The sequence below is a fragment of the Colletotrichum graminicola genome (assembly GCF_000149035.1).
Source record: "Colletotrichum graminicola M1.001 genomic scaffold supercont1.5, whole genome shotgun sequence".
NCBI lineage: Eukaryota > Fungi > Ascomycota > Sordariomycetes > Glomerellales > Glomerellaceae > Colletotrichum > Colletotrichum graminicola.
In genome coordinates this window covers 401425-423416 of record NW_007361009.1, presented here as the reverse complement: position 1 = coordinate 423416, position 21992 = coordinate 401425, and the positions used below count along the sequence as shown (strand labels likewise).

General features: G+C 54.0%; 3 protein-coding genes and 2 non-coding genes across 5 annotated transcripts; 3 read left to right on the top strand and 2 right to left on the bottom strand.

Moving 5' to 3' along the window:
- Window positions 1–1161: 1161 nt before the first annotated feature.
- On the top strand, window positions 1162–2091 carry GLRG_02495 (uncharacterized protein; the record flags this gene model as incomplete). The annotated part of the gene is made up of 1 exon (XM_008092504.1): window positions 1162–2091. One exon carries the CDS (start codon window positions 1162–1164, stop codon window positions 2089–2091), a length of 930 nt encoding a protein of 309 aa, XP_008090695.1.
- A 3136-nt stretch (window positions 2092–5227) lies between these two features.
- GLRG_02494 (Ras family protein) lies at window positions 5228–6319 on the bottom strand (the record flags this gene model as incomplete). Its single annotated transcript, XM_008092503.1, has 7 exons — window positions 5228–5415; window positions 5480–5737; window positions 5788–5816; window positions 5875–5897; window positions 5960–6039; window positions 6185–6216; window positions 6285–6319. The coding sequence occupies 7 exons, from the start codon at window positions 6317–6319 to the stop codon at window positions 5228–5230; spliced, it is 645 nt and encodes a 214-aa protein (XP_008090694.1).
- A 7094-nt stretch (window positions 6320–13413) lies between these two features.
- Window positions 13414–13511, top strand: GLRG_13076. Its single transcript has one exon. It is a non-coding gene; the product is annotated as a tRNA-Val (tRNA).
- A 6-nt stretch (window positions 13512–13517) lies between these two features.
- Window positions 13518–13589, top strand: GLRG_13075. Its single transcript has one exon. It is a non-coding gene; the product is annotated as a tRNA-Ala (tRNA).
- Window positions 13590–20372: 6783 nt separating this feature from the next.
- On the bottom strand, window positions 20373–21992 carry GLRG_02493 (RNA recognition domain-containing protein; the record flags this gene model as incomplete). Its single annotated transcript, XM_008092502.1, has 1 exon — window positions 20373–21992. The coding sequence occupies one exon, from the start codon at window positions 21990–21992 to the stop codon at window positions 20373–20375; it is 1620 nt and encodes a 539-aa protein (XP_008090693.1).

Below are 21992 nucleotides of genomic sequence, written 5' to 3'. Positions count from 1 at the left end.
ATGTCCGCAGCGCACAGAGCCTTGGCTTCCCCAGCCTCGAATGTAAGAAAGAGGCTTGAGACGATTCCGAGAGGAACACGAATCTGTCTTGCCAGAGCGGCGCGTTGCTGGTTTGGATCACCATCAGCACGCGTCGCGTCGTGCACAGCGCTCACCACGGGCGCGGGTAGCCTCTCTGGCAAAAATCAAGGTGGCCTCGAGCTCTAGCCGTCCGTCCTGTCCATTCCATCTTCGTCAAGCCAATCAAAACCCTCCTCGCCGAAAGGCTAGCGAGAGCCACGAGCGACGCCCGTTGAGGCTGTGAAGCTCGGGCTACGAGCCATCCCGCCCTTGATCGAAGAGATGCCAAACTATGTACCTTTCCGCGCAGACAGCTGCCGACGACTACCTCTTGCAAGATTTTCCGAGGTTTCCCACATCGGGGCCCCCTTCTCCATGTAGCAACGAATAACAACAGAACCCCACTCGCTGGTCCAGCGAGTGAGTACAAGTAAATGGTGCAAACCTTACACCATGCGGCGGTCGGACTGTCCGTCCATCCATTGCGACTCTGGGAGGAACTTGGGAACTTGATTGACTGCCTTTTGATTGACCTGCAAGCGGATGGGCTGCGCATCCCAGGGGACCCCTTCCACTGCTCCTCTAGCTCTTTCCCCTCACTCTCGCATCTTGCTCTCCTACTCACCTCTCACTGCGCCTCTGAGCCCTTCTTTCTTTCACTCTCACCTACCTTCATTCTCGCCTGGTCTTGCCTCGTTCCATTTTCATTCATTCCTTCCTGCCCCTCGAGGGCATCAACTGGCCTTCCGCTCCTGCCCCTCACTTGCTGCACTACCTCGTCCACGTTCAATTGTCGTTCACTTCTTTCCACCCATGCTCACACAGTATTCTTAGTCACTTTGATTTCGATACCGACCTTCACTTTCTTTTTAGAGCTTATCTGTCGTTTGCATTTCCACCTCACTCTCGGCTCCCTGCCATCAACCGGCTTGCTCAGCGGCCTTCAATTCCTTTCCCTTTTCTCTTGAAAGGCATTGGCCGGGTTCGGGTTGAACTCTAGGCGGCTGATTGGCGACATCCTCTCCCCCGTGCAGGTTCATCTCATCTCAATCTCCTTCGTCATCTCCATACGGCATCACTCCGTAATCACGCCCGCCCATTATGAATCACAGCCAACAGAACCAACACCCGTCAATCGAGATTGACGGCGCAGCATATCCCTCCGACTCAAACTACTCCCCGGCCAACCACCTTTCCAGCTCCATCATCAATGCCGCTTACCCGTCAGACTCGTCCTACCGGCCCTCGGACCCAACCATGCCTACCGACGACAAGCTCGCCATGCCCAACGCCCGCTATTCCCAGTCGTACAACACCGGCTCCGGCGCAAGTAGCAGCAGCAACAATAACAACAACAGACAACTAGTCTCCCCCTCATACCCCCCCAGCGCCGCCCAATCGCCCCTGGGCTGGGCTCATTCGCCAACTCACGACCCGTTGCTTGGCCACTACTCGCCCGCGCGTAGTCCGGTAACCCCATGGAGCCCGGACGGCATGTCCGCCGCGAATCCCAACCTGCCCCCGCCGCCGCCGTATGATGCCTCGAGGACGAGCACTGGCACGAACTCCCCCACGCCTCGAGACCATGTGTCGCCCAACTCCTCGGAGCGCGCCCTGCTCGGATCGCAGCAGCCTCACCAGCAACGGAACGCGGCGCGTCCCCCAAGGCCTCAGAGCACCCACTTCGAAGCGCCACAGCATTCGCCTGCGCCAGCGGAGGCGCATGTCGCGGGTGCGCCGCCGGAACAAGGGGAACGGGGCGCGCCGCATACATACTTGCAATCTATGACGGGCGGTATGCCGGCCTATGGTAACAACCCTGGACAGCTTGGTCCCGTGGCGCAAGCGAGACGGCGGCGGAAGGTGAAGCTCGGCATTCTCGTCGGTGTTCTTTGCGCCGTTCTGTTGTTTCTGGTCGCCTTGGTGTTGGGTATCTTGCTCGGCGTTGTCAAGTTGAACAAAGACGAGAAGTTCGTACCTCCGCCGCCTCCGCCACCTCCGCCGGGCTTTGGGGACTTTGGGGGCTCTTAAGGAGTGCAAAAAATGACGCTAGCCTGAGAGAAGGCGACTTTGTCAGGCGGCCTGGTCTTCTTTCCCGCGGCTTCTGGACAGCATCATTTCACCGATACCCCACTATTGTATTCTCTCTCATTTTTCTGTTTTTTTTTCTTCTCTCTCTCTCTTTGTATCCATTATCAGACACTCCATGGATTTGCTGATTTAGACCATTCGAGCGTCGCCGAGGCTAGAGGAACGAGACACGAGATTCCGGTGTTTAATGTTATTGTGAACATACAGAACGGAGTACAGTCATACGAGCAAACGAACGGAAGGGGCAGAGCGCTGGTTTGTATACTACCGGTCTCAATATTGAAAACAAGGGTCGGGCTACTGAGAAGGCCGACTATGAGATAAAAACGATATGAAGCGCCATTACAAAACGTCGTATGAATTCTTTTTATCGGTAAATCCGGCTTGGACGAGTCGGTTGAAGTAATAGTATGTGACTTTCGACCCAGTGAGCTCGGGGATCTACAGACCAGCTGCCTGGAGGCGAGGCCACGACTGCTCTGGCGAGGCAGAGTAGCCTTCCTGCGCGTGGAGGGGCGATTCTCTCGCTTGGCAAATCAGAAGGGTGCGTGGGAGGTAGGGTTTCCCTTTTTCCACCGTGCTTTCCAAAGGGGCGCAAAGCCCGTGGACATGATATCATGCCGTTCATCGGCCTGGCAGGCCCACACCAACCAGAGAGACGGGGAAGCACGGCCTTTAGGATGAGAAAGGGGATTTGGTTGCTTGGCCATCCATGCTCTCCAATCCCGGTATTCGGCTCAAGCACCGCCGCGTCTGATACGTCCGCCGCTCAAAACAGTTCACGTGCGTCGTGATCACGGTGAACCCGGGTCTCGATATGCTTTTCCAATAACCGCATCAAAGTCACGACTGGGTGTCTATCGGGGTCAACAGTATGGTCTCTGAAAGATGATTTCCGAATCCTACAAATGAGCAATTTGGCGGTCCTACATATGTCACGTGACTATACTGCTACTACTAACACCATGGCGTTCTCCAAGGCTCGGTCGACGTACAATGGACCATCTGGCGATGGCTGGCGGAGGTAGATATCTTCCAGCCCGGTTGAGGGGAACACCGAGAGCACGTCGGGTATAATCCTGACTTGTAGTCTTGGGATAATCCGCTGTCATCTCCATCTCCCCCTTGGTTCGACGCCGGGAGGGCCCCTGGACTGCTTGCAAGGGCCCAAAGAGAAGGGGTTGCTTGCGGAAGTCTCCATGACGAGGGACCGGAACTAAAGACGCTAGCATTTATAACGCCCAGGGGTTTCCCCACGCCACTCGGGAGCTAACGATATACAGGCCCTCCGAGACCAGGAGGATCGAACCCGGTGTTCATGTTTCCATCTCGGATCAGACTCTCCCACACGTGTGTCTTGATACCGGGGGGAAGGGGGTTGTGCGAATGAGGGAGAAATAAGGCCCCTCCCGCAACCGACGTCGGTCTGACGGACGTTGGGACACCAGGGATCCGAGACTGAGGGCCGGCAACCCGCCACGACCGACCTGAGATATTCGGGGCGGCAAAGCGGTACCGGTTCCTGTACGCCACCGCCGCCGCATCTGCGGTCTTGCTTGCCCTGCCGGCGTTATTAAACCCTTCTGCAGATCCGAACTCTTCCTGGAGGAAAACAGGAGGAACCCCCTCTCCCCAACCCCCCTTCCGCTCCAGACAAAGAAGAAAAGGTTTCGTAACATAGGCTCGTCGTTGGTGCCCTGTCCCCGAACGTGACCAGGAAGGCTCGGCTCCGCTTTTGTACGTAGGAGATACCCCACCGTGAAGGGTCCCCGGTCACCTTCGGCACCGGACAAGACCTTCGAGCCTGATACCCATACTGAACAGGCGGGGAGAGGGGAGAGGCGGCGGATGGAAACAGAGCACATGCTCCCCCCCCCACCTTTCGGCACACGCCGTCCACGGGTTCCCGGATATGCGCGCCCGACGCCCAGGGCAGGACCAGGTGAACCAGCCAAGCCAAGGAGTGAGGGGGGTCCCGCAATCGCATATCGAGAATACGGTGAGACCGAAGGCGATGGGCACACGGCTCTTACATGTAAACATTGGTTTAGCCCTTTCGTGGAGGACGCGATTTGACATGACCCGAGCGAAAATGGGTCTTGGGGACGACGCGCAAGTTCGATTCGTACTCGAAATGGAACGTGGGATGCGAGTTGCAGCAGTCACATGCACCGACGTCACATGCACCGACGTCACAGCACATCACGGTCGCATTACTCAACCACTATCCATAAGGGCTGGACGCGCAAGTTTTCGGTTGTAGAGGTCAAGAATACTGTCAATACTCGCCTCTTGGGGAGGAAAAAAGGCCTCCACCCCACCACTGCTCCACTCCCCAGCCAAGGCCACAGCTGCTGGTGGCTTTGATACCTTTACAAGACTACCATTGTGCTTCTCAACGCCCACGAGCCGTGTCCCACGGCAGCCTGAGCATTCTAATTGAAACTCCGGCCCCCTGAAAGTGCTTTTGTGTTGTCTCCGTTCCTAATGATGGAAAGGCTGAAAATAGAAAAAGAAAAGGTTATATCGGCGATGGGTCTTTGTCCGGAATCGTCTCTTCGTGATACAGAAGCATAAGAAAAACGGATAAGATGAAGAGGAATTTCAAATTACACATGCGGGCCAGTCTGCATTTCTTTGGAATCCTGCTGCTGCAATCAATGCTCGAGAAGAAAAGGGGCCATGCTGTCGTTGACGGAGAATCGAAAAGTCATAAAGCGTACAAAAGGCCGTATCGACATCCAAAGTCGAAATGCTATAACGCCACGAGGCTGATATCGAAAATCGTGAGATGTGTTTTGCCGATGGAAACAAAGTCGTCTTGTTGTAAAAAGAATATTCCAGATGAAAAACTTGTGCCCACATTGCCAGGTTAGCGAGGATGGGATAACGCCTGGGTCGGCTGAATACATTGCTGCCGGGCACCGCGCTGGCCCCGAACCACAAGTGAGCACTCTGTACGCAGCCGGGACAATACCACGTGTGTTGGGGCTGGGAGGGAAAACATCGTCGTAGCCGGTGGTGGGCCCAGCCCGAAGTACGAAGCTCAATAAGAAGAAGGGCGAGCAACGTTTGTTCACAGGATAACGCATCGGTGGCCGTCGGGGCGTTTCCGCCTTCGGTTCTTCCGCTTGGCGAAGCTCATAAGGCCGGGGTTCTTCTCGTTTTCGTGCTCGTCGTCTTCATGGGCGGTCTGGTTCTGAATCTTCTCATCCTTCATGAGAAGTTGACGACAGATATCTACGAAGACGGCATCGACGTTGGCTGGAAACCGAGTCAGCTAGTTGCCACCAAGTAGACTTGACGCGTCAACCCGTCATCGACTCACTTCGTGTCCTGGCGCTTGTCTCATAGTAGGGTGCATCCCACATCTGCGAGCACGCGAAAGCTCTTTGTCTGGGTACAGATCGCTGCTCCTCCAGGTCGGCCTTGTTGCCGACGATGACAATGGGAACGTTGTCGTCGTCCTTGATACGGGTGATTTCCTCGCGCAGCATCTCGATCTCGGTCATTGACGAGGACGAGGTGATGCTGAAGACCAAAATGAAACCTTGGCCAGACTTCATATACAGATCACGCATGGCGACTGCAAGCAAGGTTAGGGGAGACGATTGGCGAGGTCCGTGTTCTGCTTACCGAACTGCTCCGTGCCTGCAGTGTCAAGGCTGCGTCGATTTGTCAGATACGTTGCCTCAAGGCGGCGAGCACAGCGTTGCTACTCACATTTCCAAGACGACTTGCCGTCCCTATGCATGAATCCAGTAAGTAATTCGTCGTAGTAAGCGGTGTTTGAATAAGATTAACTCACGTCCACCTGGAGCTGTGTACGGTAGGTGTCCTCAATGGTGGGATCGTAACTCTCGATCCACTCATTGTGGACGAATTGGGCTATGATGGCGGTTAGTTCGCCGAACCATTGATAGCAAGCTGCTCCGAATGATGCGCACCTGTCAAGCAGCTCTTTCCAACACCTCCTAGAGGGGAATCAGCGGATTGCGCACATGACGACATGGTTTCTTTGTCGCCGACTCACCAGCGCCCAGTACCACGACATGGAGCTCACGACTAAGAAAAGGGTCAGCTTGCACTTCTCTCAATGGCAACCAACGGTAGGGAACCAAGCGGGAGCTTACCATGACTGGAGATGTCTGTTGTTCTGGCGTGACATGACGTCTCGTGGAGGGAGCTGCCGTTGCACAGTAAGACTGGCTCTGTGTGTGCAGGATGGACGGGGTTCGAATGAGATGGAACAACGAGGCGATTTGGTCGGTCAGAGGGGTTTTGACAGCTGGTCGTCTTCCACTGAGGAAGGGCGGCCGGGCTGGTAGTAACTTCACAATCGGCGCTTCATGCGGCTAGGGATAACAACAAAACAACAGCAAGGTTGGATAGAGCGATGGCGAGACGGGTGCTTATGGCAGAGTGGTACTGAAGTCCAGAAGCCAGGTTGCGGATTCGAGGCTGCGGATTGCCGTGCAAATCCTTCTGTATCGGGGGTGGATGGGCGCGGTTTCCAGAGATGCAACAAGGTACCTGGAATGGACGAAGTAGAATGGCGGGGGTCCGGATGCAATTGTAGTTGGAGCGCAGGAGGGTCGAAGTTTGAAAGTCGGGGGCTCGGGTCAGGGAGCTCTGGGTCTGGCCCGTCCGGATTGATTGGAAGAGTGGGGACAATGAGACCAAGGGGGGCTAGGAGGGGGAAGGGAGTTTGACGGGGAACGGGGGACGAGCAGAAAATACAAACGCAGATTTAGCGATATGCGGGTTATCTTTTTTTCTTAATGGGGGAACAAGAGAAGAAGGAGAGTGGGCAGGAGTAAGAAGAGGAAAATGAGTGAAGAGGAGGAGTAGGAGGAGTAGGAGGAGGAGGAGGAGGAGGAGGAGGAGGAGGAGAAGTGGGAGGAGAGGGAGGCAAAAGAAAGAGAATAGAAAATGGACCACCACGGCCGCCCGGGGCAGGAAGAGAGTCAAAGTTCCCAACCAGTCCCTCTCTTTATTTCTCTCTCTATTCTCTTTGGCCACCCACCCAATTAAAGGCCGCCAGTGCAGCGGTTTGTTCGTCTTGTCTGCAAGGGCCTCGTGTGGCCAGGGTGCGCTAGGTAGATCGAGGTTGGTACTTTGTACCCTGGGCGCCCACCTCCAGTAACAGACCCCGTAAGCAGCTTGGTAGCGGTAGCGGTAGCGGTAGCGGCAACCCGTTGTGGGCGTTGTAGTAAGGGCAGGGACAGGACAGCAAGGTTGGAACGTCAAGCATGGTATCGTTCGTACCTACCCAAGGGAGTCGCCATTGACGAGTACGTACAGTCACTTGACAAAAGTCTGGGCTCAACCAGTACCCTCCCACTGGCGGAGTGAGCCTCTGTCATGTGACTGTACTTGCCTCCCAGGTTCAGAGGGAGGCGAACGAACCACTGCAGACCCAAGCGGATAACAGTGCACTACCAACTACGAGAGATGGATGACCAACAGAACATGGGTAGGTGGGGGTGTTGAGGTATATTTCTCTCTTCTTTGCTTCTTTTTTCTTTCTTCACCTCTGTTATGCTCTGCTCCCTTTGCCTCTGCGTTGCCAATACATGCCCGTACATGTAGACATAACTAGCCGTATTTGCAAGCACCACCCGCGGCGCATGTCAGCTTGGGTTGGTGGCTGTCCAAGGGCCCACCCCAGAGCAAGCCCACTAACTACCTAGTCAGTCGCACGTCTAGTGCATTAACCTTTCCTCAGCTAGCTTCATCTCCGCTTGCCGACTGCCGGGAGATACGGACTACTGCCGCTAGAAATAGCCGCTTGGGGGAAAGCAATGGACAGGAGACTGTGAAGCAGGCGAAGCAAAACACAGTAAAGCGACCCAAGCATCATGCGGTACGTGTATTGAAACCTCTTGAGCTTGTTCTTGCCCTGGAACCAGGGTAAAGCGAGGCGGCAGCGGGACGGCCACGCGAAGTGATGGCTACGGTCTCGCACTGCATACACAGCCGCCGTATTACATGTTACCGCTCTCGACAAGGGTGTCTGTTTGGCGGGAGAGGCAAAGAAACAAACAACGAATCGCGGCTGAGGTGAGTCGTGGTAAGTATCCTAGGCTTACAAGGCTTACAAGAAAAGTCATCTAGGCGAGGCGTATACGCTAGGTACGTGACAGGACGCGATGCGATGCGATGTAGGTGATACAACTGGTGACTGGTAGACAGATAGGCGAGTAAGGAGAAAGGAGAGAGGCTTACAACGCTGACGACTTGGCGGAACCCCGGAAAGGCATGTTGGTATGTATATCCTTGGCGACAAAAAAAATCAGGGAAGAGACGATAGAGGGCGGCTGTCGTATAGACGGGAAGCATAAGCTGGGCCGCTTTGGTACTTTATCACACGAGGAGGCATCAGCAGGCGAAAATGAGAGAAGGAGGGTCAAGAGTCTAAAAGAGGATCTGGAAATGAATGTCTCGCAACCTGTTGCTGGGTGTCTCCAAATATTAGAAGGGCTGACGCTACTGTCGGACGCTTGCGCAGTAGCTTCAACGTCGTTGGCGATCCCTGATCGTCTTCAGGCTGCGAAGGGAATAACACTCCTAAGCTGAAGTCGATGCTGGCCAAAGTCATTGGCGTCGTGTAGGTAGGTAGAGTACACGTGGTTCAATGTTTGAGCGTCATGTCGATGCGGGGGCCATTGTCAGTCCAATGTTCGTCTAGGGTGATTCGAGGAGGTAGTGCGTCCCAGCTCCAGAGGTTTCCAGCTTGGCCTCTCGGCTTCCTTATTCGTTTCCTCTTTCTGACCAGACATGAAAGCGTGCCGTTCAATGTGAGACCATAAAGATCCAATGGACACCGAAGTAGTCGAGTTTAGGGTTTCATATGGCACCCTTGGTAGGCGAGACCTCGAATTCCCGGCGATTAGAGAAGCAGGTATCATATACTAGCTCAGACGACGGGTACGGGGGTCATTGAGGAAGGAATGTCCAGAGTAACAAGCCGTGGGTTGATTACTGTTGGTTGGGCAGCGGATGGCGGAAAAAGGAAAGATGGTGCGGTCCCATCTCTTGGCCGCTTGAGGTTGAAGCCGACTGGATCGGCAAAGTCGTGTTGTGTGGTCTCTGCGAGCAGCCCATCGTGTCTCGGGCCCAGGCGCGCTATGGCCTAAACAGAAGTGCTGCGTTTGCCTCGGGGGGGGAGCGAGTGAAAGACGGGGCTCGATCCGAATCTAGCAAGTCTGGGTCAGGCTGCTGCCGGTTACCCAGAGCAGGACTCGAGTGGGATGCAGTGCGCACGTACATACATATCCGTAGATAGGTAGTACCACAAGCTCCTGCATTTGGCTATGGGGCTCGTGGTCGACCATCACATGTGGTGAGGTCCCTCTCCCAACTACCATGTGCCTCCAGTAGAGTAGGTAGTCCGTGAGCAGGCGGACTCATAGACTGAGGGGTTACAGCGGACGGTTTACGGACTCTCGAGGTGCTGCTGAACCTCTCACACGATAGAGACTGGGCTGCAATGGGGACCTGGCTGCTCTCGAGCCCTTTGTTTGGTTTTTGGTTGTTGTTTTTTTATGTCGGCACGAGATGAAGCGGATTTCAAGTCGTAGTGGATTGTCGAGAGGAGGCCGTGTTTTAGCGCACTTTGTTTCTGTTTCTGCTGCTCCTCGTCTCGTAGTTCTGTGTGTGGACACTCGATGGGGGAGAGGGGTAGGGGGGATATGCAGGTGCAGGTGCACGAGTGGATAAAACGGAAGACAAGAATAGTGTACAACACAGAACGCGATGCCGGTGGTGAGGTGGAGATGGGGACAAAGATGCAGATGGAGAATGCAGTCGAAGCAGAGACGTTAGTCGTCGCGGTGGAAAGTACGCCTCACTCTGGTATCCCAAACAGGAGACTACGGCTACCATTCCTTCCCTCTCCTTTCTAAGGCTTCTGTTTCTGTATCTAGGTACTTCCATCCATCCTTCTTTCCTTCCCAATGCACGCCGAGCGTCATGCTCTTTCCCTGATCTAGGTAGGTGTCCTATGCGACCTACTTTACCTACCTATGTCATGCCATGCCGTCGTTCCATCCGGTCTCAAACGACTGACTGTCACTGCGTCATTGATCCAACTCCAGTTTTTCCTTCCCTGAATTACTAGCCCAAGTACTTTGCACTTCTTCAACCGCCACCGCCTGGCACCCACGAGTCGCATCTCTTTCGATGCCCTTTGTCGTGCTCTTATTGTACGAGGGTTAGCTTCGACCATGGCTCATCTTCCCTCCTCACGCAATGTCCGACTCCCACATGTCCCAAGCTTTGGGAGCCTCGCATCACCGCTCTCCTACCTAGTATCGTCAGAACATGGATGACAAAGGCACACTACGCTCGTGCCATTTCTCTATAGAAGGCCACGGGCTCTGTGTCCTCCACACCTTTCTAGCACTAAACTTGCACCTCGCACGCACGCATCACATCACACTTCTGCTCCGTCTTCAAAGCTTCCATCCTTGTCTCCCACAGATACCTGGCCAAGGACAAGAAGCACCTAAGCAATATAACGCATGCAGGTGCCGTGCCATTAAGGAATCCGCCCTGCAGGTTGCACTTTCCCCTGCATTGCAGCCTGTCGGTGTCAACCCAGGGGTAGGGCTTGTATACACCTTGGAGAAAGGCCGAGTTTGATGTCCGATGCCACGCAAGCCATGAGGGTTCTTCCCATCATCAGTCCTTCGGCAGCCGCTCTTCATTCATTTCCCCGTCCAATGACTGCGGGTAACGAGTATCGCTTCAACCAGAACCGTAGTTACCACCCCTTTCTTCTCCCCGCCTCACCCTTCGAGTTCTCTCTTGTTACTCAAGAACGTCTGCCAACCAACACAAACCGTCAGCATGGCTCTGGGATCCACGAGATTTGCCTGCAATGAGTGTGCTTGGGCGACGACAGTTTACAGGTTTATCTACATGTTGTACTCTCTTGTGCACCTTGGGAGACGCGTCTGCTGACCGTGAGTCTGGGCTGAGACGGTGGCCATGATCATCCATCAACCGCTGAGTGGTCTCCGATCCCAACCGTCGTAGCGTCGTAATCGTTTCTAAACCCCTGGCCCAATAATAGCCAACCATTCCGCCAGCTTACACTGAACACCCAGGATGGACGACTATGTTAACCAACTCCGAGCGAGCCTACATCATATAACGATTTGGAAACAAGGCCCTCGATCGTTCATTCGCCAATCATGTCAAACAACAGCACTTCTTAGCCATCGATTTGTTCTCCAAGGATGGAGGGGGAAAACTCTTCCCCTCCTATAGCCTGATGTCAACCCCTCAACGAACATGAGCCCCTGCATCTAGGACCTGCAAACCGACTGGTGGGATCCTCCCTCTCGGAGTTGGTAGGCGATTCCCTTGAATGGCCGCTCTCCTGAAATGGACAGGCTTTACTGAAACCGGGCAACCGGTCTGCTGGGTTGCGGACTTGGCAAAGGGCGTCTAGACCATGGTCTGATTCGCATCCCCTACTTCGCACAAGCCGTCAACTTCGCTTCCACCATACTAGATACGCCGACTATTTTTTACTAATTTTTTTTTAATTTTTTTTATAATTCTTTTGCCCCGGTTGTTGCATTGTTGCCGGCGTATATCTTCCAATAATCCAGGTAGCGTCATCATCATCAACAACGGTTTTAGTCCAACCGCCAGGTCGAGATGACTCTGGGTCATGTCTCTGTCATCTCACCTTCCCACGTGGCTGAGATGAGACCGAGTGAACCACTAGTACAGTCACTTGACAAAAGTCTGGGCTCAATCATCAGTGGGAGCGTAGTGGTGGTTGAGCCCAGACTTTTGTCAAGTGACTGTACAGTCCGTCTTTGGGGTTTCAGGCAGGAACTGTAAATCCTCTGATCGCCCAGGCCAAAGGCAATGTGACTATAGCCCAATCCGCTTGGTGCTCAGCCCCCATCCTTCGGCTCTAAATCTTGGGCTTCATTTCGATAATGACGCTCATAATTAGTACTCGGTTTGATAACTTGTTGCTGACGCCGATGCCGAGGCTATGGAAATGCTCTATCCTTTCCTCTCGTCGGTTAATAACCTCCGAGGTAGAGATGAACTGCTACAGGCAGATATAACGCCGAAGAGTCTCGCTATTCGGGGTGCGGGGATTCTTAGCGATATGATTCAGGGGACCTGCAATGACGATATACAGCATACTACTTCTCATTAACTTTTGCAAACTTAAATATTATTGCCTGGCATGGCGCATTTCAATTATTGGGGGTTTTTATAGGATTTGGCTCACACCTATCAAAGGGCCGATACCTCATCTGGGTGCACAGTCCTACCTACTGAGCACAACTATGCCGAGTGCCTTCGCAGCCTGGACCATGAGATCTTTCCGCCGAAGACGCTCCGCACGACGCCGGTAAGGACGATTCCTTGGGCGAACGCCTCAGACGTCCGCCACCACACGACGAGCACAACGAGGCGCTGGTCTTCTCTACGTCACCATGCCTTCTCGGGCAAACCGTCGTTACCTTGAATACCTCGCCCATTGGAACTTGCTTCCGACGCAGCGGGCCACCGCTTGTGTGTACGGCTGATGGCGCACGCCGCATGCCTCATATATGCGCGCTGTCTACACCACTATCGCCGCCTCGGTCAAGGAAAGATGAATGTGACAACATGCCCCTCTCGTGGAATGAGGCTCACACATGTCTTTCAGAATCGACGCGTCTACTCGGAGTGCGGATCTAGCACTGGAAATCCATGCACATCGCGTGGCATGCCTCCGAGTCCAGGGCCCGGTCCAGCTAAGCATGTGTTCGGGTTATGGATCGCCATGGAACGTACTATGAACCAAGGGTGCGACAATTGCCACGTGAGGTTGGCGGTCAATTCAGATACGAGACGGTCGGATACGCGGCTCAGTTCGAGATACCAATCATATCGTCAACAGGGGAAATGCGAATGCCATACTACCTTCCTTGACTGGCCTGGTTGAGTACCGGCGTTGTGAGGAATGCCGCCGTGAATCACAATCCCCACACCATCTCTTCTCGTCAAGATAATGTACCTCAGAGTTTGATGCCAAGCCGCAGAAACCCAAGCGAGGACACTACCTAACTTGGTTCCAGAAGCAAAGGAAATGGGCAAATTTTATCAGACGAAACAGCAGCGTGGGCCAGAACTGATTGGGCCTTCATCTTGAGGACCCACCGCATCCGGCATGAAAGGTCGCGCCGCCCGAAGCCCTAATTGATATATGCATAATTCAGGAGTTCTATAACAACAACTGGTCTGGTGGTGTAGTTGGTTATCACGTCAGTCTAACAGCTCGAGGCGACTCGAACTGGGCACACTGAAGGTCTCCGGTTCAAGTCCGGGCTAGATCATACCATGGGCGATTGGTTTAGTGGTATAATGACCGCTTAGCATGCGGTAGGTCCAGGGTTCGATTCCCTGATCGTCCACTTTTTTGCCAGTGTCGCTGGCTGTCGTGATGCCGCCATTCATTTGCTGATGCCTTTTGAATGAAGCCAGTCTGGCTCGTAGTGTTGGGATGCTGAAGAATGCAAGTGATGTTCGTGGAAGGCGCAGGTGTGACGGCTGTGGTGAGTCGGTTTTATACATTTTATATTGTCAAAAGGACCATATGGAAAGTGAATCGTGAGAATTGTTTTCTCCAATGTCGATGCGTTGATAACTCAAACGGTTCTGATCCCGTCAACCCGGTGTCGTTGTTGGAAGCTAGGTCTCTCTTCGCAGAGGCCAGGAAAACCCCCCTCGGCCGGTCAGGACAGCAGCGTAGTCGTTGAATGTTCTTCATTCTCTTCCACTCGAATTCAGATATCGGGAGTGCAATGACCCGTCGTTGAGTGCAACATCTTCAACGTCCTCTGAACCGGCTGAGCCCGCGCCCGAGAAGAACCGTCGTCGTCGAGCCCCCTCGTCTCTTGTCTTCCCCTGTCTCCGCCATGTGGGTTGCGATTGTATACGTCCTCTTCTGTTTCTCTGTTCTGGCTTTACACCTCCTGAACTTGGTGGTCTGTAGTGGCTTGGACCGTAGCCACTTACGAGCCGAAAGTCATGGCATTGTCGTCTGGGTGGCCATAGAGGCTAGTCGCGGCACAGATTCCCTGTTTCCCGATCTGCCCCAATGAAATTTACCGCTCGCGTTGTATTTACGGTAACCCGGCCCAGACAGCTGTCAGTATGTTCACTTGCTGCTACTTGGTCGAGCCTAGAACTTGCCTGTCTCCACATACGAACTAGTATGCTCTTTTAGCTCACACCGACACTACGTCTTCTGTTGGTCTGATGTTGATAAAAAAAAGGAAAGATCATGTTCCTAGAGCGTAGAAAGGTCGAAATGAAAATGATGAGGGCCAAGAGATAGTCTATAGTTGTGATGAATATAGAAGAAGCGGGATTTTGGGGGAAAGGGTCTGCCACTAACTAGGAAATATGATGGCACACGCATGTTAGAAGCCGCGATGTACTATAAGAGCTTTAGTACCGCGCCGTCTATTCTATCGTCAGTTTAGGTTTGTACATACTAAAGTACTCGGGTAAATAGGAGAACCGGGTGGCCTTGACAATCCAGAACAGGAGTCTAGAACCTACACCTAACTCTCTACGACAACTGAGTATGAACCGGCTAATAGGTATCTACCCCTACGCGGACTCAGTCACGGACAGTCACCCAGTAAAACAATCAAAACGGGTCTCGGGCCAAAGGCCCAGTGTAAGGAAAGATGAGGAAGAAGACTGTCCTTGTAGGGTTCGGTGCCACGGCAAGACGCGGTCTTCACGGCGTCCAACCTAGATATACGTCGCGGGCCGGCCGCAGATTCAGAATGTCACTATTTGAACTACATGATTTCCGGGGCTTATATTGTATATACACGATAATAGCCTAAATACATATGTATATATATATATATATATATAGGTATAAACAGTAAGTACTGGATTCGGTTGGTCTGCCTCCGCCTCTAATTAGCTCGATAGGACTGCACTCTCTTCTTGACACGAGAAACCCAAAACTCTAGTCCAGAAGATTTCTGTGCAGAGACAATCAGCTATATCTCAATGTATTGTCCGTAGACTTGGTATGTAGCCATACTTGTGAGTCAACCGTCCAAGCCTCTCAGAGCAGAGCTAGCTAGGTCAAAGTGACCCAGTATCTACAGTGCCCGCATCTCAAAAGCTCTCGAAGAAGGACCAGAAAAGGATTCTCTTCAATGCATATACAATAAGCGCCTTCAATAGATGGCCAATGGTGACGACCACGTTTCAACACGGCCCCGTTCGAAAACAAGTGTGTGGCTAGGTGCAAGAACACCCGCCGGCTGAAGGGCAACACGGTACAAGGGCCGCTCTACAAGCTCTACCCTCCTACCGCAATTTTCCAGCCGAACAGATCAGGCTATTTCAGGCCTCGACCCCAATAGAATCCAGTACGCCCAAGTTTGTCCATATCATGTCAGACATGTCTCAAAATATTTGAGATATGACAACCTGTCCCGCGGCGCGAGTGTACCCAGAAGTTACATGGCGGCGAACATCGTGAACGGCGACGTCTTCGTATTACGCGCACCCCTGAATTGGACCAAGAAGAGAGTGAAGTCGTACGGCCGTAGTCGGGGCCGCATCGGTGGAAGTTACGCGCACACTGGCCCCACCCACCGGTTCCGGGCCCCGGATCGTCGACATGCAGTCATTTGTCGGAAAAGGCAAGATGAGATGAGGAGAAAGGAGGGGGATGGTCAAGGGAAGTCCAGACCGGCCACCACCGCCACGTTCCTGCTCACCTCGACACCCTCAGGGCGGCTAAGCGAGACAGATACCCGGGCGCCGTCAGCTGTCTGTGGCTACCCAGTACCATCCTCTTCATCCTCAACGGCCGTTTCGGACTGTCCATTTCAAGCTGCGTACATGACGCATTCAATAATCGAGGCGGCAGACATTGCTCCTTGGGACAATCACAACGTGTCAGTTTTCTCCCCAACCTACAACGCGGGCGGCTTTTCGCGGTTCCAACTGATCCCCCTTTCTCCAGGTACTTCCGATCCTCGACCTCTGCACACCACTACCTTGGCCCGCTTCATATTTGGACCATCAGCGTCCCCGAACCCTGCTCACCTGTTCTCACCGGTCCCGTTCCGTCCCTGCGCGCCGCCCCTCACCGGTGAGGTCAACCCCACCAGCCACGGTCCGTACTCGCCAGAACCTACACCCCTTTCACGCACTCCCCGGCGATCGACAAACCAACCAACCAGTCTTGGTCTGCACCCTTGCCCATGAAGGATTTCGATCAAATCAGAGGGTTCTTATCGGGAGAGTTAGGGAACGAGAAGAGCCGTCCCATGCCGCCGCGCCGCCGCTGGCGTTGGTCCTCGACCCCACCCTTCCAACGCGTTATCGAGTCTAAGTGACTGCTGGTGTATGCCACACGACACAGTTCGACGATGTCGCTGGCACGCTTTCATTCGCCCGCCGCCGTTTTCTGTCACACCGAGAACAAGTTGACCTAGAACACGTCAGAAAGGAGACATGGGCGCAACAACGCGCTCATGGACAACAGGCCCCGTGGGGTCTCTCCTAGTCAAGAAATCCGCAGCCTGCTTGTTTTGTTGGCGCTGCATTTGTCCCATGGCGCAATCTGTCATCGACCATGGTGCTTTAGGTCTTGATCAAGCATCTTATCGTAGTGGCTGTCTGGTCATCTGGAGCAAGGCTCGACATTCCATTTCACCTGATCACTTGCGGGATGCACATGTCCACGTCTCCAATACCCTACCATCTCTGGTGCAAACACTGAAGTCCCACCATCGTGCAAGTGCCGTCTCTAACTGTTCCATCCCCCGACGCTGCCGAATTTCTCAGAAACGCGCATCCCGAGACAAGCCAACGGGCGAAGCACACCTCGATGCGCGGCTGCGGCTTTCCTTGCAAATCCGACCGGCAGCAGCAGCGCCATCTATCTCACGCCTGCGAGTCCCACGCGTCAGGTCAGTGGGAGCCTTCACCCCACTAGCTATTTCTATGGCGGCCAATGACAAAACCTAGGAGTGACCCCGGCCAGTAGTTCAACCCGCCTCTACTCCTCGCGCCTAACTTATCCAGATACCCATCACACCTCTAGATGCTGCACAACCACCACCATCTTTGCTCGAAGTGGTTGTTTCGGTGCGTCACCTTGCAACCCTCGCAAAGCTGGTAGCTGGTTGCTGGCTATCTCCAAGTACACAACGACCCATATCGTTTCCGGCTTTGTCTTCTTTTGCCAGCGCAGCGAGCCATTGCTGTGCTGCGGGCGAACTTGATGGTTGCTGTAGAATATTGGCGCCAAACCTGGCAAAGGTGACGTTCTGAGGGGGAAACGCCTTTTCTCTTCATATCGGCGAATACCGGTCTGTGAGCAACTCATGGGATCTGTTTGTCACCCCGGGTGCTATCTACCGGGTGCCCCTCTCGGCTTCGCGGTCTCGGAGGCGGCTCCGCGTCTGGTATCGACCAAGCAAGCCTCTTTCAACGGCTGCATCCAGTACATCGAACAGAGAGAGTGTCCGCATATCAGTTGCTTAGTGATGCATCGGCCGTTCAAGATGGCCTGCCGTCAGTTTGAGTGTACTCGAATTATAAACAAAACTCACAGAAAACCAACGAGGATGAAGCTGGAATCTGGAGAGATCAGACGAGAAAGGGACTGCTAGATGGAGGGCCGCTAGATGGAGCACCCCGCCAAGGCTTACAACGGCGAGCATGTTGGAATGTGACTCAGGGCATGGTGGGATGGGAGCCAGGTAACCCCGTCCCCCCCTCCCGCCGAAAAGGGAAAAGAAAAACGAGGGGAAAAAGAAAAGAAAGAACAAATGCCAGGTCTTCTTTGGGGGTCCCAGGGGACGAATGCCCCCGTCGGATGCAGTCCAGATGCGCACGCCAAGAACCAGAGATAAGGAGTGAAAGGCATGTGCAAAGAGCATATGGAATTTTATGGTTTTAGAAAACCAAACCAAGAAAGACGATAGGAAAGAAAGTGTAAAAGCGAAGGGAAACGCGTCAGCGAGCCCGGCTGTAGCACTTGCATCCCCCCCTCCCCCCCCTTTCCCGCACCAAAATGTCACCATCGTTCTGACTGTTTTCTTTGGTCCTTACACCGTTTCTCATCTTTCCCCCCACTGCCCTCCCGGCCATTTCACGCCGCTCTCCCGGAGTGGGGAAAAAAAAGCAACTGGGAGAGTGTTTGTAGCGGTGGTAATTCCCCTCCGCTCCCTTTCTCCCCCCTCCTCGCTTAGATAAACTACACTACGAAGTACCTTACATTGAGCCCAGAGCTAGTTTAGGTAGGCCGGCAACCCCCCTAGACCAAAGCAGCGAATAAAATGAGACAGAAAAGAAAAGAGGGGGGCCATAAGATACGACCCCCAAACCAACGATGGGGGTCCCTTCCGAACTGGGCCGTCTAGTTTGTGCCTGTCTATCAGTGGGGTTCTGGCCGTCCACATGCGCGCCCACCGACCCTTACCTACCCGCCAGCCGGAGGAACGTGGGTCCTGGATCGTCATTTCGGGATCATCTCGAGGACGCAATAGTAGTACATAGCCATCGACGAACGACAGCGGCAGGGTGAGGGGGGGACCTGGGGGGGCGAAAACTACATCAGCAAAATCATGAACTCCTTTCTTGGCCTATGAGAATCCCATAAGGGGTATGTTCGCTCTCTCTCTCTCTCTCAAAATGTGAAGACAAAAACAAGAAACCGGCAGAGGAGGGGAGGGGAAACGACAGCGGAAATGATGAAATCAGAGCCAGCAGAAATGGGTAGGTGAAAAACGAAAAAAAAAAAAAAAACAAAAAACAAAAAACAAAACCGAAACGCGAGAATGCCGGGGAGGACGAGAAAAACCTCGTTTGGACGTCGTTTCCCCTATCCCAACCTCATGTGTCCCGCAGCCCAACCCATGGATGTGATGATGAGGTCCTTTCCGTCTTTGATGCCAAACAGTAACCCCGATAAATGCGAATCCGCAAAGTTTGCGTGCGTGTGCCAGACAGTTTCCATGCAGCCTTGCCTCCCAAGCCATCCCCACATCCATCCAGTGACGACAGTCTTGGCCTGGCCTGGGCCCTACGACACATCCTGTCCTGTTGGGATCAACATGTCGTCGTAACCAGGCGGCTTGCCGTTGTCCCATTTCTTCTGTCTTCTCATCCCCCTTTTAATCCGCCCCTTTTATGACCCATAACATGTGTTGCGCGCGCGAACGAAAACAATGATCCTCGACGTCCACTATCTTTTTTTTTTTTCCTTTCTGGTTTTCTTTTCATTTTCGTTTGGTTTTGCTTTGGGAAGGATGCTGTCGGATCGGATCGACTTGAATCCACTCGCTTCTCTTGTGCTTTTGAGTAACGTGTTCTCTCTTTTGGGTAAATCCATGCCATGCTCCCAGGGACAACACGACGCTTTCTCTCCACGCTCCGCTCACCAATCGCATTGTTCGTAAATGTTCCAGTCTCTCGTGACAATTTCTAACCCCGTTGCCTCATATCCTCGGGATGCCTCGCAAAGACATCGAAGAACACGTCGAACCAAGAAACTCCATCCTTGGGTCGCTGGTGCGGGGTATTTGCTGCCCAAAAGGCAGGAGACCAGATTCCCCAAGCCCATCTACCATAGTAAATATCCGATCCACACGCCATGCTGAATGAAAGGAAACCCAGAGCCGGCGCCTAACGTAAAGAGAGAGTAAAAGAAAGGGGGGAAATTGCTGCTGTTGCTAAAAGAGAACCTCCCTTGTCCACATTTTGGAACCGAAGTCGTCACGAGGGGAATGCCTACTGATAAACCTCCTCTGAACTCTTCTGCCAGCGTGGACGAAGGAAACCGCGTGACTCTGGTGCAAAGCGCTGCAAGTGAGTTGAGATAAGGTGCCTGCGGCGCAAGGCTGAAAGGGAATCGTGTTTAAGCCGGGATAGGAGGTAGGCAAAAAAACAAACCTCCCGAAAAAAAGAAAAAAAGGGGGGGGGGGGGGGGGTTTAATGCCGAAAATCAGAAAACAAAAATCAGATGCCAATGTAAATGCTTATGCGCCGAGCATGCCGAAGAGCATCGTCCTTGGAGCCGTGCAACTGTCGTCCGACTTGCCTTGTTGCCGTGTATCCATGCTTGAAACACCGTAACGCCAGAAAGTCTCGCAAAGTTGCGTTTGAGCACCAGAGAAGCAGTCGGTCCTAGCTCGTTCCTGGTGCTATCTACCCAGCATGTGAGGCGGCAGGTAATTCGAGTTGTTGCCGTTCATCAAGGAGCCGCCAGGTCCGCCGGCCGTCATGGCATTGTTGTATCCGTTCCAGACGTTGTTATTGTTGCCGCTTGCCGGGAAGCCGGCAACGGTGTAAGACTGGGTGCCAGAGTTGCCGCTGTACCGTCCCGCGCCGAGGCCGGGAGGAGCGGCGAGACCCGGGGGAGGGCCGTTGGTGGTTTTGAACCCGTTTGCGGACCCTGCCATCATGCCGCTCATTGGAGACGTTGCCGGGCCCGCGGTTTGACCCGACCTGACACCCAGGGGGTTCTTGGAGAAGCTTAAACGGATACCGCCTTTGACGCTGTTGTGCAGAGGATGACCGTAGAGTTCGTGGAGAGCCTTGGTGGCGAATGATACATCCTCAAACTCGACAAAGCACATTGGTCCGTTCTGCTTGGTTCGAAAGCAAAGTCTCTTATATCCGCGCTGCTTGGAGAACATAGCCTTCAACTCCTCCTCGGACGTGTCGATGGGTAGGTTACCCACGTAGAGCGTGTTGCAAGGCGGGTTCTGGTCGGCAGGGTTCACTGGCGGGAAGTTGTGGCGGCCGTACGGGTGGTTGCCTCCCATGGGGAACGGGACGCTGTGTGGGCCTCCACCCATGGCCGTCGGTGACATGACGGGGTGGGCCGACATCGGGTTCATCCCTTGCTGGCCATACTGGGGAAGTGACGACGGACTCGGTGTCGCGCTGGTGTTGAGAGACAGGCTGGCGAGACGGGAGATGGGTAGCTGTGGGGCAGTGGCCCTTCTCTGGGCCGTGGCGCCATTCTCCGCGTAGGCGACTGGATCCTTCAGCAGCTCGCCTGTCTCGTCGTCGTCGGCAGCGTCGTCGTTGATCAAAGACTTGCCAGAGATACGCGTTCGCTCGGTGAGATGGTTTCCGATGGGGGACTGGGGCGAGAACAGGTTCTGGTAGTGCGCGCTCGACTCCGGGTTGGGCAGCTCGCTGGAGCCATAGATGCCGTTCATGGGCGGCGATAACTTCTCGAGGGACTGGAACGTGCCGTTGAACCGGGAAGGTTGTCGCGAGGATGGAGCAGAGGACGCGGCGGAGGAGACGGTACTCGAAGACCCTGTCCCTGCGGGTTCGGCGTACCTCCTGGAAGCGGCCGGGCTACCTCCTAGAACCTCCACGATCATGTTGGCATCGTTGGAAATGTTGGATTTCCCGTCCAGCATGTTCTTGGCTTCGATTGCACCGTTGGCAGTCCTGAACTTCAAGATGGCGGACCGGAACCCCTTGTCCTCCGACTGATCCACAGGCAGCACTTCGACGTCGACCAGCTCCTTGGACCACACCACCATGAGGCGAAGTGATTCCTCCGAGGTGTTCAGCGGGAGGCGACGGATGAGGACGGACGAGGCGGCAGGGCCCGAAGCTGCGAAGGGGGTGCCGACGGGCTTGGTCGCATCGCGCTCGAAGGGGTTGGCGGAGGAAAGGAACGGGGGTTGGGTATTGGATGGCCTGAAAGGTTGCGATTGTTGTAGGAAAGCCGGCGCAGTCATGGCGGTCTTGGTTGCGGTTGTTGTTGGTGGGAAAGGGCTGGTGCGAGTCGACGTCAT